The sequence below is a fragment of the Pseudonaja textilis genome, chromosome 2, assembly GCF_049901715.1.
Source record: "Pseudonaja textilis isolate UNSWEBS1 chromosome 2, rPseTex1.2, whole genome shotgun sequence".
Lineage (NCBI taxonomy): Eukaryota > Metazoa > Chordata > Lepidosauria > Squamata > Elapidae > Pseudonaja > Pseudonaja textilis.
This window is the reverse complement of record NC_141991.1, coordinates 135,522,762-135,537,943: the sequence shown is the minus strand read 5'-3', so window position 1 is coordinate 135,537,943 and position 15,182 is coordinate 135,522,762. Positions and strand designations below refer to the sequence as shown.

Genomic DNA, 15,182 nt, shown 5'->3' with positions numbered 1-15,182 from the left:
ATAGCAATTGGACATTATGTTCTTTCTTTCCTCTTATGTGGAGAGTAAAACTACAAAATAATGTTGGAGCAGATTTTCCTTTGCTGAAAATACAGTTAGCAGAGGTTGTGTCTGAAGAAGCAGGAGCTCATCATCTCTCTGCCTTTTGAAATAATTCATCTGTAGGGTGCAGCGAATCTTCCAGGGACGGAGAAAGAGGCAGCACACCTGACTCCCATTCAACGAGAAGGTGAGGTGGTATGGGCTGCGTGTTTTCAGCTGTGGTATAGTTAATCACACTAGCAAATCTGATATGTCTTTGAACTTCTTCAGTCTAACATTTTTCAGTCTTGCAATTTTTAAATTTCCAAGGCTGGAAAGATGGGTTTTCAAAGTTGAAAAATTGGAAATCTGCAGAAGTAGTTATTGAATTACAAAAAAATGTTAAAGCATGGATGTGGTTTGCGGATGGAAAAATTATTGGGCTTGTTTAACGCATATGTGAAGATTTCATCAGTGTCTAATAATTTCAAGAATGTTATTTCCCCAAAAACTATGGGGTCTTAATGTGTAACGAGTGCATGTGGTGATGTCTGTTGGTTGAAAGTGAGAATAGGGTTTTTTTTTTAAAAAAATGCAGATAGATGATGCTGTTTTACAGATTAAGAACCTAAGTGATTTGCAATGAATCTTTCACTGATTTGTAAGATGCAATGTGCAGTTATCATATACAGAATCAAAGTACCATGACTTTTATCCATCAGTCTCAGGAGGCAGACTCCTGGTCTCAATTATATATTAATCTTTAAAATCCTCCGAATCAGTAACCCCCCCCCCCTTTTTTTTGCTTTTTTACACATCGACCAAGCATGATACTTATTACTTATGTTTCTCATTTCCAATGTAAATTTGAAGTCCCTTTATACATTCTAGACAACTTCTCTGGTGACATACAATAATTATTTTATAAAAATTATTTTATAAAAATATCGATTATGAGCCATCATTATCAAGTTGTTGTCAGCTCTTAGTGACCATATAGATAAATTTCCTGCATAAAGATTTGTCCATAACTTGATCTTTCAAGTCTTTTCAATCATTTTGTATTTTCTAATCATGAGGTTTTCTTGATAAAAATACAGGAGTGGTTTATCATTGCCTTCTCCTTCTCAGTGTGAATTGATGTCTTTGCCATTGTCCATAAAGTTCATTGAAGGTTAGCTGCTCATAAATTACACTTGTATCCCACATGCTATTAAATGTATGAATGCAATAGGGACAGTTACATCTCTGTGTTAGCATAAACATTATACTGTAAAGGGTACTGGGAAAAAACAACAAGTACCTCTATTGTCCCAGTGTTAAGCTCAAAGAACAGAGTGTCACTAGTTGGAAGTTGATATGAGCCTAGTTACAATGACTATTTGCATTTTGTAACATTCTTTTTTCTGGAGATAAGTACCAGAAAAAAGAATGTTACAAAATATACAATATGGAGATGTTTTAGTGGATTTCCCTTCAGGGTCTAATTTGATTTCATGTTCCTGATGCCTGGCCTGTTATAGGAGGAGGTGTGCTTGACAATGGCAGCAAAAGATTCTTTGTCATCTCCTGGCTTGGATCGGGTAGCTGGTGAGAAGTTCCTGCAGGAAGCCTTCCAAATCATGCTTGAAGAAGGAATTCGAAAAGGGATGGATGCTTCTGAAAAGGTAAGCTATATTGATTTTCATTCTAAATTTTCTTGAGCTGGGGTGTCCACTCTATATACTTTAAGTAATGGCTTGGGCCAGGTATCCAAACTGAATTTTACTTGCAAGCTAACAAAGTATTCCCTTGGCAGAAAAATCACCAATTCCTAATCCCAGATGGTTTGCATTGACTAAATTGGGTATAATCCACTCTTTTCTCAATTTTTCTAGTTCCCCTCCCAACACCCAGTTTAATACCATATTTAATACATAGTAGGGCAACATTTTTCCACCTAATATCTCCAAGAAGCATTGAAACTATAGGTCCCAGACTCCTGGCCAATCAGGAATGCTGGCTAAAAATGTCAGGGATTAAAACATTGGGGGAGCTTGGGAAATTTAACTTAAATTTCTGAAAACATAATAGCACCTTCAGGCAGCAGAATTTGGATTTGTGCTGATAAATAGAATTTTATACCAACCCTTTGTCATCCAGGAGGCATAACCTGGGTATAGGATTGCACTGTTCAGCTTGTATACAACCTTCTATGGCTTTTTGGAAATGAGCTGACTATCTTGCTGGTAGGTGTGCATTTGGAAGGAACCTGAGGAACTGCTGCAAATTCTGGACCTGAATCTAAAAGACGATGGGGAGCCACATGAAAGGTTGCTGGAACGCTGTCGGGATGTTATCAGATACAGTGTGAAAACATGTAAGTATTCTGCACGTCAAGAGTTAAGAGAGTATTGTTCTTTTTTCAAAACTTCTTAGGAAATAGGATTGTTCGGGTCCAGTTATTGAAATTAGTTTGCCTATCCTGGCAACTTGAGTTAGTTGATTCCCCAATTTACTGTACGTTGGATGGTCTTTTTTAAAATAATGAGTGTGTGGTTGATTATGTGCCATAAAGTTAGTGCTAACTCCTAGCAACATAAATAGATTTTCTCCCTGTTGATCTGTCCCTAATCTAGTCCTTCAGTTCTTCTAATGGAGTACCCATTGCTACTATAATTGAGTCCACCCACCTTGCTTCTCGTTGTTTTCTTCTCTTCCCCAGCATTTTAGACTTCTCCACAGAGCTAGGTACAATATTCAGTCAATGTATCCAAGGAGAATAATTTGAGCCTGGTAATTTGGGTTGAAATGTAATGTGTACGAAGAGACTAAGTTTCAAGTTGAGGGGAAAAGACCTCAATACTTAGGATTTGATATGATTCTTTTCAAACTATAGTTATTTTCTTAAGGATAAGGGCAAATGAATTTAAAGTAGTTATTGTACAATTATCGCAGCTATGGTGGCCTAGAGGTAGAGCTCTCGGCTCACAATCAGGAGGCTATGAGTTCAATCCTAGGTAGAGGCTAATAATTGGAATAGACTCTCCTATTCAAGCAGGGGGTTGGACTAGATGACCTCCAATGATGGAAGGTGACTGAAATGTAAACAAATAGCTGGGATTTGGGAAAGCACTACGGAATATCATGGATAGTTCCAGTAATACAAATGAGCCTTTGGTAAATGCTCACGTTGCAACAATAATCACGTTAATATCTATAATGGCACGGAAAATATGAAGTACTTCCCTAGAGACTATTTCCTTTGGCACAATTTCCTTTCCTCTTGATGTGCAAGGCTGCAAGCCTCAATCTTTCCCCATGAAAGTGGATTCGGTTCAGTAAAAGTGGTGGGAGTTCAGTAAAAGTGGTGGTGATCCAAAGAAATGCAGCAGGAGTCTCTTTCTTTTTCTTGCAGGTCATCCACGCTTCTGCAATCAGCTATTTTCTGGCCTTGATCTCCATGCTCTGGCTGGACGGATGATCACAGAGATGCTCAACACTAGCCAGTACGTGTTCTCCACTTTCTCATATATATTGGCATTTAAATTTTTAAAAAAGGAAAAGAATTCCCAAGACTCAGCTACAGCCTAGGTGAATTTCACTGCTGCTTTTTTTGGATTAGAGATTGTAATTTTTACAAGTGTGTCCACTAGAAAGCAGTCTGAGGAAAAGTCTTTGCTTTTTATGATGTACTGTATTTTATCCACAAATTCTGTTGAATGTCCTTCACTGTTGCAGTATCAGTTAAGTTTGTCAAGGTTTTGAAATGATCCAAAGTTGCAGAGACAAAAATATGCAGTGGATCAAATTCCGATGAGCAACACTGTAATGTATTGTGATATAAGCAATAATATAATATAAATAATCTTCTTTCTGTCTGATTCAGGGAGACTGTTGGTAGATTCCTCTGATTGTGAAACATTTGCTCTGTGGCAACTGACGAGGCATCTCCCTAGTAAATGGGTAGTGAGAGCGAAGGGGGGGGAGTAATTTGATATCAACTATATTAACAACTCTTCCCTCATGGCAAATAGCAAAATTAAGTGTTATGTGTAGTTTTTCCTCTTCCTTTTATCCTCATGACCACTCTATGGAATAATTTAAACTCAGATAAAATATTCTGTTCATATTTAAAATTAAGCCAAAATGTAACTTCTTTGCTTGGAATTTAGTGTGATATATGGTAGATGTGCTTGCTTAAAAATGCTAAAACTGATCTTGGTTTAATGTGAATCAGGCCAGTGACTGGCCCAAAGTGTATGTAGTGCCAATGAATGTAGTGGCTAAATGCAGACTTCTTCCATCTTGAAAAACCCTTGCATTCTATCTCTGCAAGTGAGTAAATATTAATATGAAGATGCCATGATCCTCAGGAGGCATGCATTAGTAGCATGACTCTATTTGGAACCTAGAGCCCTTTCTGGGTTATATATTTATCTGCATTCTACTCCCAGTTGAATCCTCATAAGGTCCATGACTGCTAACTTTCTTCCTCCAAAGTTGCTCATTTGATGTGGCTTCTGTTGTTGCTTGGGGTTGAAGCTACCAGGGTGAAGGCTGAAGAAATCTGGGTGATTACTATTCATGGCAACAAAGAGGTACCAAAAAGTCTCCTTGCTGCCCTGTAGAAATCTTCCGTATTTTTGCAGCCCAGATATGTCAGTCCTGCTCCATACAATCAGATGTGTTGACTGTATGGAACAAGAGACAGGTGACAAGGGGGAAAGAATGGGAGTCTGCTTCCCTTAATTTTATCCCTGCAAAGATGTATATTTATTTACAGATTTACTTCATTTTATACTGCCTATTATTGAAGGCTATAGGCAATTAATAATATCATCATAAGATAAAAACTTCTATTAGAAAAAAAAGAGTAAAGAAAAAGACAAATCAGAATTTTAAAAAAGAAAGAAAACTACAAAAATCTGGCACTTTCAAATTTGTCCAAGAAACCTCTCCTGATGGAGTAGATAAATCTTGGCAGTTTTAATAAAAACTAGAGCAGTGGAGTACTCTAGCCACGCTACTCCTAATCTAAACCAATACCTTCATTGCTCTCTGACAATTTGCTGGCAATTTTGGCTGTTTCTCAGGTGAGACTCATAAGGCCACTTGTGTTTTAGATACACTTATGAGATTGCACCTGTATTTGTCTTGATGGAGGAGGTAGTGCTGAAGAAACTGCGAAAGTTGGTTGGCTGGGAAAAAGGTGACGGAATCTTCTCCCCTGGTATGTAAAACTTGGAATCCGGGTATTTTCAGGGGCTTGTGTTTGTTTATACATTTTTTAGAGGTGACATGCATCCAGTATTATTTATTTATTAAGCAAATGTATATAGCTGCTTAACTCTCACATAGTGACTTTGGGCTGCATACAACATTAAAAATCCACCAATGAAAATTTATAATTTAACCTCCAGCCTGCCTTCCACCACCCCCTGGTGGCCACAACAGAATCAGACAACCTACCTGGCTGGCTTTGAATGGGGTCTCCAAGCTCTCTGACAAAACTGTATTTTCAAAGCCTTTTGGAAAAGCAACAATGTGGGAGGTGAATCTCTGAGGGAATATTGCTTCAAAGGGAGGAAGCCACCACAGAGAAGGCCCTTAATTCTGGATCATCCAAATGAAAGCAATTTCTGCCATTCATTGTGTCTACAACTGATGCACTGGAGATGTCTGGGAGTTACATGCTAACCTTAAGATTTGACTTTAAAATGGTAATGAGTAGGTCATTGAACAATTCTATGGGTTGTTTTCCTTGGTAGGAGGGTCCATCTCCAACATGTATGCCATGAATGTGGCACGGTATCACCGTTTCCCAGACTGCAAGCAGAAAGGACATTGGGCAATACCAAAGCTGGCAGTGTTTACATCAGAAGAGGTATTGTTTTCTTGTGCATGCTCCGGAGAACCAACCTACTTACTTTTACCCAGCCTAATTTGCTTTTTGTTTTAGTGAGGGAAACAGTGGTAGAATTCAAATTTTTTTACTACCAGTTCTGTGGGTGTGGCTTGGTGGGTGTGGCAGGGGAAGGATACTGTAAAATCTCCAGTTACAGGTGGTATTTGCCGGTTCTCTGAACTACTCAAAATTTCCACTACTGGTTCCCCAGAACTGGTCAGAACCTGCTGAATACCACCTCTGGAGGGAGGGTATTGCCTCCTCAGATTATGCTATTGAAATTTGGCGGCAAAATGTTTTGCTTTGGGGTATGATTAAAACACATCCTCCACAATAGACTTAACATGTTTATTTTGAATAATTCTACCACAATGTTGCCCATGCTTTTGGGACTTTCCAAGATCTGTAATGAAAGTATGACTTGTTGCCCCCAAAACTGACTTTTCTTAGACCTACTCCTGAGGCAGGGGGACAAGCAGCACCTCGGACAGCAGATATTGTTGTTGGGGATTTGGAAGAGCCAGGAAAACACTAATGGTCTCTAGGGCAAATACCTTCCCAGCAGTGCTACTGAGAGAGGGCATTGTCTTATCAGCAATACTAAAATAAAATTTGGTATTGGGGGACATTTGGAGGGAACCAGGTTGGGTGCAACTAAGATAGACTGAAGCTGGAACTTGTACATCAGAAGTTGGATCAGACTGCCCTGTTAACAGCAGACATTTTGGGAAGTTCCAAATGGCATCTTAATCATGACTGTAACTGAGTCTGGCTACTGATTGTCCCATTCTTCCGTTTCCTTATTTCTTTCCCAGCATTATAGCCTTCTCTAGAAAGCTAGATCTTTGCTTAATGTGTCCAAAGTGAGATAATTTGAATCTGGTCATTTGTGCTTTGAGTGAGAGTTCTGGGTTAATTTTTTTAATGATCCATTGGTTTGTTTTCTTGACTGTCCATAGTATTCCCTGGAGTTTTCTCCAACACTAAAGTTCAAAAGTATCAATAGTTTTCCTATCTTGCTTCTTCAAACTCCAGTTTTCACTTGTATAGATAGTTGCAGGAAATTCCAGGACACGTACATTTTTGATCTTTGTAGGTATCATTTCCTTATAAATCAAACTAAATCTAATTTTATTCTGACCTCATTTAGGTTTGTTTGTTTATTGGAGTGTCAGTTGAGATCAAACATAACTCTGCTGAAAAAAAGCTGAATATTTTTGTACTGTACAATAGTGGGACATATTTGTTTTGTTTATGGTTTTTGGGAGGGGAGGTGGTATTTATCTCCTCAAAAAGGGGGAAAATGGGCTTGCCTGCACCAGGGGTGGGTTGCTATCGGTTCTGCCCAGCTCCATAGAACTGGTAGCTCTGAAGAGCAGCAGACACCAAACCAGTTCTGTGTTTGCTGCTGTTTGGCCCACCCGCCCGCCCGCCCAGGCTCTTACCTGTCCTTTATTTCCTGCTTTTTCAACCTCAGCTGCTTTGCGCGGCACAGAACCTCAGCAGCTTTGTGCGAGGTTGAAAAAGCAGGAAAAAAGAAGCTTTCCAAATGCTGCGCACCTGCGTGCAGCACATTTCAGATGTCCGGGCAGCACAGCTTTAAGGTTTTTCTACACACATGCGCAACGCAGTCACCGAACCAGTAGTAACACCAGTTGAATCCCACCACTGGCTTGCACATATTTGTAAGTATGTAGGCCCCCTGGAAAAAGAATGCCAGAGATAGGGACACATGCCAGAAAATCTTGCTGTTATTCTCTACCTGCCTAAAGTAAATTAATTATTCCCATTTTGCAAATAATAGCTGTGAAACCACCAGATGACCTTCATTTTGAAGCCTTGTATTGCTGTGTATCTTCTGGTGGACCATGATCTTTGTCAGGATCTGTAATCTATTGCTCTAAATTTAGAGAAGATAAGGGGGATAATATCTGGGAATGCTCTCTCTCCCCAGAACCATGGGTCAGGATTGCATTGGTTAGATAGAAATGTAAAAAAGTAAATGAGTAGTAGTTGATTTCTAAATGGATTAATTACTAAATGGCTTCCCAAGACTCGGAACAGGGTCCTGGGAGAAAGTTTTTCTTAGAGGAAATCTTACAATGCTGACCCTCTTTTTCTGGTTTTTAGTGCCACTACTCCATCCAAAAGGGAGCAGCTTTTTTGGGCATCGGCACTGACAATGTCTACCTTGTAGCAGCGGATGAAAAGTGAGTGTTAATAACTGGAAAGCCTTATCAAGTTAGATAAGATCAATGGTTCCATCTTGTTGTTGTAATACATGGACCATTTAATCTGGATTACCTCCCTAACCATACCCAATACACCAGTGGTAGTATTCTACCGGTTCTGCCCGGTTCTGCCGAGCCGGTAGCGCTGATGAGCAAAGGAGACCAAATTGGTTGTCTCCGCTGTTCTGCTGTTGCGCCCACCTGCTCGCCGGGGCTCCTGTACTCACCTTTATCCCCTGCTTTTGAAGCACAGCTGCTTTGCATGGCACAGCAGAGTGCCACGTGGCAGCTGCTGAAGTGACCAGGAGAGTGCAGGCTTGCAGAAGGTGAGTTGGAACGCCTCTGCGCCTGCGCAAAATTCTACATTTGGTGCACGCGCGCAAAGTATTTGCATGCGCACAAAGCATGCCCACCAAGCCACGCTCACTGAACTGGTGCTAATTTTTTTTTTTAATCCCACCACTGCAATACACACAGACATTAGAACCATTGTGGATTGCTTATCCCCTTGTTCAGTTGTTTCCCACCCACCCACCCCAGATTTTAGGAACCCTTTGCCATTGCAGTGATTATGGTTAAAAAATTACAATCCCTTAATCTGAGCTCTGGGTTTCAGTTTCACGTGCTCCATAGTTCAGCTTGGTGATGTCTGTGAAATTGAACCAGCTAAGAATATGTATTTTAAGTAAATTCACGTTTCTAGCCCTTAAGATTGTAAATATTGTGTTCTCTATAAGCTGTTGTTTCTAACTGGTAGCATAATTGACAAATAAATAAATAAGTAAACAAACAATTAGTGAGGGCATTGTAAGGGCTAAGACTGAAATACCACTTTGTATATGACCTTTCAACATACGATAAAACAAAGGCACCTAAGTAATAGCAACTAAGCAGATCTATGATTAGTCTTGTATCTGGCAACAGTTCTCATTCTTTATCATTATTGATCTGCATAAATAGCAAGTTCATATGGAAGAATTTATTCTAGATCAGAGTTCCCCAGTGTTTCTGGCTTTGCACACCAGTGGAGGAAGGAGGGGATAATTTGCACAAGCAACTAGCAAGTAGGTGTGTGCACAGCTCCATTTTTACAAATGGCATGCACATGTGCCTGCCACTCATGCAAATGGAGTGTGCATGCATGTGTTTGGCCACTGCTCACGCAAGTGAGGATGAGTGTATGTACATGTGTACTCACTGGCCATTTCCACGGCCCAGCTGCAAGCCCCTCACAGCCCACTAGTGGGCCTCTCTAAAACATATCATTTCAGTGTGCATGAAATCGATGTTATTATAAGTGGTTTCCTCAAGAGGAAATCTTCCTGTGCTAAAAAATCCTAGTGCTTCATACAAGGCTAATGTGGAAACTTTTCCTCTGATGTAATTTACAGTAGAGGCAGGTTCAAAGTTAAAGTTCCTTTTATATTATTAAAGTGAAACACATAGCTTCATTCTGCCACCTGCTTGGAATGATTTGAAGTCAGAGTGGCTTAAGCAAGAAGGACCTGTTGAAAGGACTTTCATGGCTCAGTCATTTCAACCACTCTTTTCTTCCTCAGAGGGAAGATGATCCCTGCTGATCTAGAGAAAAAGATCAACCAGGCCAAATCAGAGGTATGTTGCCTGTGGAGGGTTTTGAGGAAGTTACAATTTTCCCTTTGCTTCCACTAAGCCCGTGATGGCGAACCCATGGCACACATGCCAGAGGTGGCATGCAAAGCCCTCTTTGCGGGCATGCGAGCCATCACCCCAGCTCAGCTCTGCCACACACACACATACACCTCCCGCTTGGCCAGCTGGTTTTTGGGTCTCTGCCATGCATGCAGGGGACGGGGCGGGGTGCAAGTGGCATGGGGTGCATGTGCGGTGGGCACGAGGGCAGGACACATGCATGGGGAATGTGTGCACATGCACGGGGTGGGGCGCATGCATGGAGGACAGGCGTGCATTGCACTTTGGGGGTTTGCGCGCGCTTTGGGCACTCAGTGCTGAAAAGGTTAGCTATCACTGCACTAAGCTATATGTAACAGGCTGCTTTTTCTTCCCACATCCAAGCCAGTGATCCTGTTAAAGGAGACACTCAATGGGCATAGGGACTTTGCCAACTCTGACTCTTTGTCTGAGGTGTGCAGCAAAAGAAGAAACAGTGTACTAATGTAATAGCTTATGCTTCCTTTATCAAGGACCAACATGTGAACAAAATGAAATTTGGACAGATGCAACCACATGTGTCAGATCCTATTGTTTGGGCCAAATATACAGGACAGTATGCTAAAGAAAGCTCTCATCTTCTCTTCCAGAGAGCGCTCCCCTTCTTTGTCAATGCCACCTGTGGCACCACAGTCCTGGGAGCGTTTGACCCCCTACCTGAAATTGCAGAGGTGTGCAAAAGGCACAAACTCTGGTTCCATGTGGATGTAAGTACAACCTGTGGCGGTAAGGACCTTCTAGAGATGTACAGACCCCTCACATCCAGGACATAAGCTGTTTCAACTCCTTCCCTCAAAACGACGCTATAGAGCAGGGGTCCCCAACCACCGGGCCGCGGACCGGTACTGGTCCGTGGAACATTTCCTACCGGGCCGCCGGTTTGCTGGGTGCCGCCATCTTGTTTGATGAGAAAGTGCCTTCCAGGTGAGCTTTTCCGGTTGGAAAGCGGCGTTTGGGTCCTGAAGGAATCCTCGTGCCTTAGTTTCATCGAAGGGGGGGCTTCGAATGAAACTAAGGCACGAGGATTCTTTCAGCACCCAAGGCAAGGCGAGCCGAGTGACCGTCCTGAAGCCGTCCCAAAGCGAAGCCCATTGACAAAGGTACAAAGGAGGAGTTGAAGATGGTGGGGAGAAGCGGGGGACGGCTGGCTGGCCAGTCACTCAGCTCGCCTTGCCTTGTCATGCGTGCTGATGCCAGTACCGGGCCGCGGATCATTTTGTGATGCCGGTACCGGGCTGTGGCACAAAAAAGGTTGGGGGCCACTCCTATAGAGCACTGCACACCAGAACAGCTAGACCCAAGAACAGTTTTTTCCCAAACGCCACCACTCTGCTAAACAAATAATTCCCTCAACACTGTCCAGCTATTTACAAAGTCTGCACCACTATTACTACTAATCTTCTCATCACACCTTATCACCCATCCCCTCCCATTTGTGACTGTATGACTGTAATTTTGTTGCTTGTATCCTTACAATTTTTATTGACTGTTTCCTATTATGATTTGATTGCTTATTGTACCCTATGATTATCATTAAGTGTTACATCTTATGATTTTTGACTCTTGACAAATGTATCTTTTCTTTTATGTGCACTGGGAGCATTTGCACCAAGACATCTTCCTTGTATGTCACACTTGGCCAATAAAGAATTCTATTCTGTTCTGTTCTGTTCTGTTCTATTGATGTGCGCTGCCCTAACAACTCACCCAGCAGATACATATATATTCCCCAATGGAGATTGGTGAGAAAATATGTGATGAATGGTTCAGTCACACAGAGGTAGAGTGGGAGGCTGTGTTGCTGAGTGAAGTGTGATTTATTATTCGGGGGGTACATTTGTAGAAAGGTGATTTTCTTCATGTTTGTGAACATTCTGCATGAACCCAGATTTTCATATTCTGCTTGAAAACTATCTTGAGATTCTTTTAGCCTTTAAAACTTAGCCCTTTAGCTACCCTGTTACCATTTGAATGATATTCTTGTATTTTTAATTTGGGAATTCCAACAGTAGCACTATCCACATTGCTTTTGACTGGACTTCTTTTTAAGTAACTCACGTGGCCCCTTTTTTCTGCTGTAGGCAGCCTGGGGCGGTAGTGCTCTTCTCTCCCAAAGACATCGGCATCTTTTGGATGGGATTGAAAGGTAAACATTATTTCCTACAGAAATGAGCTGTGAAAAGCTAGGACTTTGACTTTGGACTTATTCATCCTCTGCCTCCATTTTTTTTCCTCCAAGTTTGTATATCTTAGAAATAATTTGATCATCATTGGTACAAAATTCTATGTCAAATTCAGTTTTACCCTTTTACAATTCATAATTCCTCTTATCCACCTTAAATCTTTCCATTAGATGAGCAGAGGGAAACCAATGCCATCTAAAACCTACAAACTCCCAATTTTCTCATTTTTAAGTTAAATTCTCCTTGAGAAAAATTCAAGAAATCAGCAGACGGCAACCATTTTTGTTTAATTATCAATTTCCCTTCTGAAAAAGAACTTGTTGGGGTGACAAGCACAAAGGAATTTTAAGAGTCAATTTTGCCTTATACCTGTTCCAAATTCTCAGTATGGCACGTCTAATAAAATGATTTTTAAAATGCACATTGACCTTGATTTTATCATTCCACAAATAACCATGCAATTCAAATCTGTAAAGAAAGTTTCTAGTCAGTGTCTTTATAGAGTTAGTTAGACGGCTCTTGACTGGTCTTTGTGCCATTCCATCTCCACTGAATTAGAACTACAGGGCCATGTTCACTGGCTATTTGCCCTGTTAGTAGACCAAACAGTAAGACAACAGTTCCCTCTTCTGGCAAAGCTGCTGCAATGGCACAAAAAATAACCTTGCATGATCCTGTTGTTTTAATTCATCAGCTGCAGATGCCTACTAGGAGTGTGTTAAAATGCATGTGCAGGTCAAGTATTGCTAACTGCATGCTGTTGGTAAATTATATTGCTGTAAATCCTCTGTTATTGACCCAGTTCAGTTCTTTAGAAAGTCAGTGTCAGGCCCAAAGTCTAGCTAGGCAAAGTCAGCGGAAGGAGAGGCAAACAAGGTAGCCATAGAGAAGTGCTGGAATGAAGCACTGGGTCAGGCAAATGCACATTGAAAGTCAAAGGTGGGCTGCTGGTTAGATGCAGTGCTGGTTGACTGGGTGGATGAGGCCAGATAGCTTGTGGTGTAAGGCAAATTGCTAATTTTGAGGAATTGGCTTGAAAGAAAAGTCTTCTGCATCTCCATGAATCAGTTGGCACCTGACAGTCTAAAAAAATCAACTTAGATGTAAATTTTATTTAATTAGTTACTTATTAAATGTATATGCTGCCCATCTCACTTTCAAGCAGCTGAGTGATTTACAATGCCCTAAATAACAGTATAAAACAATTAGAATGTTAAAAACATTGGGCATTGAAAGTTAAAACATTAAAAGATTGGTACTTCAGCCTCCAATGGTTTTGCAATTGTTTGGAAAAGATGGGAAACAGTTAAGACACACTTCTCCCTTCTTTCTTGGTCCTTAAGACCAGGGGTGCGATTCAATTGGTGTAACAACCGGTTCGGTGAGCGCGCACAGAGCATTTGCTACTGACCTTCTCCAGCAATCCCTGTGTGTTAATCAGCTGATGTACGGCAATCCGCTGTGCCACGTGAATCAGCTGAGCTTCAAAAACAGGATATTTATATCTAGGCACAGCCTAGAGCCCAGGTGGAAGTGTGGGCCCAACAGCTGATTGTTAGAATAAACGAACCGGTTCGCTCCCAGATGATCCTCGGAGCTATTGATTCGCCCAAACCGGGCCAAACTGGTAGAATCCCACCTCTGCTTGAGACCATGGGAATTTTTATTTTTAGCTGAAAGTACAATGATTATAGTGGCATTTATGTGTTCTTTGACTTGCTGAGACTTGTCTGTGGGAGCAAAATGACAGTGATGCCATGGGAGGCTCTGGTTCAAGGCCCTTTTCAGAGTCTGACCCCTATGGTACATGTTAAGAATCCCATTTAAATGCAAAGGAGTCTGGTAGCACCTTAGCACATTAACAAATTGTATCAAAATCAGCTTAACTATTCTTTTGCATCTGAAGTTGTGAGCTGCAGCTCAAAAAAATGTGTGTCTTTTAATACATTTTATTTGTTGAATAGGTGCTACTGGACTCCTTCTGATTTTTGGATACCACAGACTAACATGTTTCTCTGATTTTATATATATATATATATATATATATATATATATATATATATATATATATATATATATATCAAGTTTTTAGGGTACTTACATGTATGGTATTCAGCTTTGTTCGGGTATTTTCCCACGTCATTATAGTTGTGCTTTTAAAGTTGTAGCAACGTTTCGGCAGAATCTCATCTGCCATCATCAGGCTTCTGTATTGTGTTCGTCTGTGAGTCAGACTTTCACAGCCATTTCTGTTTTAAATTTGGTGCTAGCTATGCTGTATTAAGAAAAAACCATTCTGGCACAGTAGTAGGCTAGCCCCAAATTTAAAACTGAAAATGGCTGTGAAAGTCTGACTCACAGACGAACACAATACAGAAGCCTGATGATGGCAGATGAGATTCAACTTTAAAAGCACAACTATAAGGACGTGGGAAAATACCCGAACAAAGCTGAATACCATATATGTGTGTGTGTGTGTGTGTGTGTGTGTGTATTTGTGTGTAAGGTCCAAAATACAAAGGTGCACCACTGAAGTTTTAACAGTCTTCTAAATATGGTTATTAGCATTTATTTGCATGCAAAGTTTATCCAATTATAAAACGCTCATTTCTATTTTCCATCCAGGGCTGATTCGGTGGCTTGGAACCCTCACAAAATGCTTATGACTGGGCTTCAGTGTTCTGCCTTCCTGGTCCAGAATAACTCTGTAAGTATTTAGACTCTCTCTCTCCCTCTCCCTCTCCCTCCCTCTCTCTCTCTCTCTCTCTCCCTCCCTCTCTTCCTAGACATGAAGCATGATATAAGTTATATCATGTTGTATAAATTCTCTCTCCCTCCAGATAATATGGTTAGAAGAAAGCCAGAGCTACCTAATCCAACTCTCTGCCCAAAAGTCAAAGTGAGATCTTCTTGTACATTAACTCTTTCAGGATTTATGCTGATTTCTTCTGCTTAATTACTGCAGTACTTCTTCAGCTAGCAGCATTACAGGTGGAACTCCATACTGTAGAACAGGAGTGTCAAACTTGCGGCATCACGTGGTCACGTGACATATCACAACTTTCCCCCCCCCTTGCTAAAATGGAAGTGGGTATGCCCAGTGCATGACGCATCCGGCCCATGGGCTGCGAGTTTGACACCCCTACAGTA

The 15,182-nt window shown here is 41.1% G+C and overlaps 1 protein-coding gene across 7 annotated transcripts in view; it reads left to right on the top strand.

Moving 5' to 3' along the window:
* Positions 1-15,182, top strand: part of CSAD (cysteine sulfinic acid decarboxylase) — a 44,305-nt gene that overhangs the window by 19,300 nt on the left and 9,823 nt on the right. For 5 of the 7 annotated variants that reach the window (XM_087925399.1, XM_087925402.1, XM_087925400.1 and 2 more), the window contains 11 exons: positions 166-229; positions 1,545-1,688; positions 2,254-2,380; positions 3,419-3,509; positions 5,127-5,233; positions 5,772-5,887; positions 8,039-8,118; positions 9,699-9,753; positions 10,440-10,556; positions 11,931-11,995; positions 14,658-14,739. In XM_087925399.1, coding sequence (XP_087781525.1) covers positions 1,563-1,688; positions 2,254-2,380; positions 3,419-3,509; positions 5,127-5,233; positions 5,772-5,887; positions 8,039-8,118; positions 9,699-9,753; positions 10,440-10,556; positions 11,931-11,995; positions 14,658-14,739 — 966 coding nt within the window. In that variant the 5' untranslated portion in view covers positions 166-229; positions 1,545-1,562. Of the gene's footprint in view, positions 1-15; positions 230-1,544; positions 1,689-2,253; positions 2,381-3,418; positions 3,510-5,126; positions 5,234-5,771; positions 5,888-8,038; positions 8,119-9,698; positions 9,754-10,439; positions 10,557-11,930; positions 11,996-14,657; positions 14,740-15,182 lie in introns of those variants that run through there. The other 2 variants (XM_026713818.2, XM_087925404.1) reach the window with 2 other exon arrangements.